General features: G+C 51.7%; 1 protein-coding gene across 1 annotated transcript in view; it reads left to right on the top strand.

Annotated features, from left to right (window-relative positions):
- Positions 1–2,123: 2,123 nt before the first annotated feature.
- The window catches only part of GOSR2 (golgi SNAP receptor complex member 2), a gene marked incomplete at its 5' end in the record, with an annotated part of 6,661 nt that continues 4,942 nt past the window's right edge, over positions 2,124–3,842 (top strand). Inside the window, 2 exons of the mRNA XM_010132234.1 lie at positions 2,124–2,232; positions 3,275–3,407. Coding sequence (XP_010130536.1) covers positions 2,124–2,232; positions 3,275–3,407 — 242 coding nt within the window. The remainder of the gene's footprint in view (positions 2,233–3,274; positions 3,408–3,842) is intronic.

Consider the following 3,842-nt stretch of genomic DNA (forward strand, 5'->3'; position numbering starts at 1 on the left):
AACCCTGAGCTAATAAAACGCCTGCAATAAAATGCTGCGAGATACCGTGGCGGGACTTTTCATCCCGGTGCAGGATTGGCAGGTGTATCCTGGCCCCGCATTTGAAGCCTTGGCCCCTCATGAGTGAGTGCTAATGTCCTCGCGAGGAGCTTTGGAAGGGAAAAGCGTCAACTGGACACATTCCTGCACATGTCAACTGACTTCTCTTCCCCCTGATGTGTTGGTGAGGTGTGACTTTGCTGCGGAAGGAGCTGCCGTGACTTTCCCATCAAAAAATAACCACCCGTCTACTGGTTGTGTTTTGGTAGTGGTTGTGCTGCTCCCAGTACAACGGCAGGCTTCCCAGACTGGTGTTCACTGGGAGGGATTTTGGAACCTCTTGAGAAGCAGCAGAATTTGCCACTTGCCTCCACTGCTTGAGACCATTTCAAGAGGTGGGATCGTGTACCATCCTACAGAGCCAGCAAAGGAACATCCTGTTTATATGCAGATGCAGAGACGTGCTCAAGAAACGAGGGTGTATTGCAGAATTCATGGGGAAAGGATGAATTTTTGGCCGAGGAGCAGGAATAAGAGCCAGGAAATCAAATGTTCTGTTGCAGCTTTTCCTTTTCCACTTTTGGACTGTCCCTTCCTGATCTGAAAAGCGTAAGATGACCAAGACAGTTCCTCTGCTGTCTGCTCTCCCGGCTGTTCTCCGTTACATTTAGCTGTCCTAGGTGATGGAGAGGTGAACTGGGACAATCGGGGTGATTTGTGTCTGTACACGGGAGTTAGTTACTCTTTGACTGGGTGAGAACAAAGGGCAAAGCAAAGGGCTTGTGTGTGCCCTTTGCTTCTCTGGGTTCTGCTCGGTGTGACCTTCTAGAAGGTCCTGTGGAGGAATTAGCAGCTGGTTCATGACGCTCTTCTGAAACCGCAACAGGGCAACAAGGCTGGAGCAGGGTCTGGAGCACGATGCGCTGAGGAGTGACTGAGGGACCTGGGGGGGTTGAGCCTGGAGCAGAGGAGGCTCCGAGGAGACCTTCTGGCTCTGACAACTCCCTGACAGGAGGGTGGAGCGAGGTGGGGGTCGGTCTCTGCTCCCATGTGACAAGTGACAGGACGAGAGGAAATGGCCTTAAGTTGCACCAGGGAAGATCTAGGTGAGATGTCAGGAAAATCTGTTTTACAGAGAGGGTTGTGCCGGCGTGTCCGCGGCTGCCCTGGGCAGTGGTGGAGTCCCCATCCCTGGAGGGGTTTCCCAGCCATGTGGAGGTGCTGCTGTGGGATGTGGTTTGGGGCCCCTGGCAGTGCTGGGGGAGCAGTTGGACTCAGTGATCTTAAAGTTCTCTTCCAACCAGATGCTTCTGTGATCCTGTGAAAAGGTGTCTGGGGGGTTTGGTGGTTATTTCCAGTCTGACACTCGAGGACTGTCCTCAGGGCTGCACAGGGAGTGCCACCTGTCAGCCTCACCCTCCTTAAACACCGAACCTCGGGTGATCCAGAGTGCTCCCGTCTTTGTGCGGTGAGACGCTGGATTGGGACGTGGCTGGAAAACGCGGTTGTCAAGTGGCTCGTACCGAGTTTTGCTCTGCGGGGGCTGCAGGAACTGGGAGCAGGTGACTCCTCTCCCAGGTGTTACCATTTCCCACCTCATCCCAGTGCAAGTCCCTCCATTTGCAGGGGGTTCCGCTGCCCCTCTGCTGTTTCTACACAGATAAGCAGAAGCAATTGCAACATGGATGATTATGGGGGTGGTTATCGTGTGGCCTTGTTTTCCCACTTGCAAGGGCTCAGCCCTGGTTTGGCCACGTCTCTCTGAGCTGTTTGCCCAGTCCCATCAGCTCTGAGTTCTTCTCACGCTCCCTCAGTCCCCCCAGCTGTGGCTGTGGGTGATGGGTGTAAACTCCCTGTTAGCAGAGGTTTAAATCACCGCTGCTGGGAGCTTCCTCCTCAGAGGGGGAAAGGTGAAAGTCTCTAGTTCTTGAGCTGAAGAAGTGGCTTTTCATGATCTGTGTAGCCCTCAGTCACCTGATTATGTTTTCATCCAGGTTTTCAATACTTGTTTGAAGGCTTCGGAGCTTTTCCCTTCACTCAGATTGTGGCTCTTTAACTCAAATCATGTTTTTATTTCCTTGCAGTGGTTGAAAACGAGATTCAGGCGAGAATTGACAACATATTCAGCAACTTGGAACGTCTGGAAATCCTGTCGAGCAAAGAACCTCCCAATAAGCGCCAGAACGCCAAGCTGTAAGTTCACCTGCTTTGCTGTCACGGTAACCCCTGTCATTATTTCAGTTACATTTCTTGAAGCCCTTTGCCTTCGGATTGGAGTGAAACCTTTAAACTTGGTATAACTTGTTGCTGTGCTCTAAGTAGCAAAATCAAGGCACAGAGACAAAATCACTTCGCTGCCTTTATCCCCAGCCTGGTGATGGAGCTGGATTCATGGCTCTGTGCCTACATCAGCAGAGGCTTCCAAAACCTTCTGCTCTATGTGGCATTTGCTTTTAACAGCATTGGTGGAGGGAAGGACTAAGATTGCTTCGGTTGGTGTCATTTTCTTGGCACCGTTTTCCCAGCTGGTGGTGCCTAAACCAAGGAAGTTCCTGAGGTTGTCGCTGGTTTGAGCAGGAGGTTGGACCAGAGACCTCAGAACTTTGCTTCTCATTTATTCTGTCACTCTGCCTCTGAGTCCCAAAATGCCTTTGTCAAGTCTAGGGGCAGTTTCACGTCCCCTTTATGAGGTTGGTCAGTGTCTGAATTAGTCATTTTTGCTTCATCATAGTCGTCAAACGGTCAGTCAGAGGCAGTGAAGCTCTGGGCACTGTTTTGGCCTCGTGGCGTGGTCTCCTGTATCGCCACTGACTTCTAAACGCCTTTGACTACAAACTCACATCTAAGAACATGGTGCTAATCCATGAAACTCCAAAGCTTCATGTTGATACACACGAGGGTCATAAAACAGGAACTGCTCCAACCCCACCAGCTCTCCAGGGTTGTGGTAGGTGAGGAATCCTGTAACTGGTGAAGAGGCCGGGCATGGGACAGGCTGTGTGAGACAGCTCCAGTTCTGCTTCAGTTCTGTCCTCAGCCTCCAGCTAAACCATCACTTCTTCAGTATTAAAACGAGGTGTGGAAGATCGAAGCCTGAGATTGAGTGTCCTTTATCTTGCAGAGAAGTAGAACCCACCGGTCTTTGTTATTCCTCACTCTTAATGCTCTGTGTTGCTGTAAAATCCATCAGAAAATCATGCTGATTTGATGTCTCCCTGTTGTCCATCCTCTCCAGCCGGGTTGACCAGCTGAAGTACGACGTTCAACACCTGCAGACAGCGCTGAGGAACTTCCAACACCGCCGATACATCCGGGAGCAGCAGGAGCGACAGCGCGAGGAGCTGCTCGCACGTACATTCACCACGAACGTAAATATCCCTTGGTTTAGATCTCTGTGCTTTAGATTCTCTGTGCTCTGGAAGCCGCGGTCTGTCAGAGGAGCTTCGGGCCAGGCGCAGGCAGGACTCTGTCAGGTGGCCGCACTGTCAGATGTGTCTGTCGAATCTGGAGGCGTCTGACCTCCTACACCCGCCTGTGAGAGGGGTCAGTGAGCCAGAATTTGTCCCAGTATAAATCGCACAACTGGGACCTCAACCTCCCCCCGCCTTGCTTTTTACCTGTAAATGATTCTAAAGGTTTTAGTAACAGGAAACCTGCTTCCAGCTGATCCTGTTCACTCCTAGTTCCCCCCCAGGGAAGTCACAGATCCACAAACCGCTTTGGTTCGAAGAGAACGTTAAGATCCTCGAGTCCCCCCGTTCCCCAGCACTGCCAGGTCCCCCCTGACCCCTGTCCCTCAGCAG

This window comes from Buceros rhinoceros, unplaced genomic scaffold (assembly GCF_000710305.1).
Source record: "Buceros rhinoceros silvestris isolate BGI_N320 unplaced genomic scaffold, ASM71030v1 scaffold36282, whole genome shotgun sequence".
NCBI classification, from domain to species: Eukaryota; Metazoa; Chordata; class Aves; order Bucerotiformes; family Bucerotidae; genus Buceros; species Buceros rhinoceros.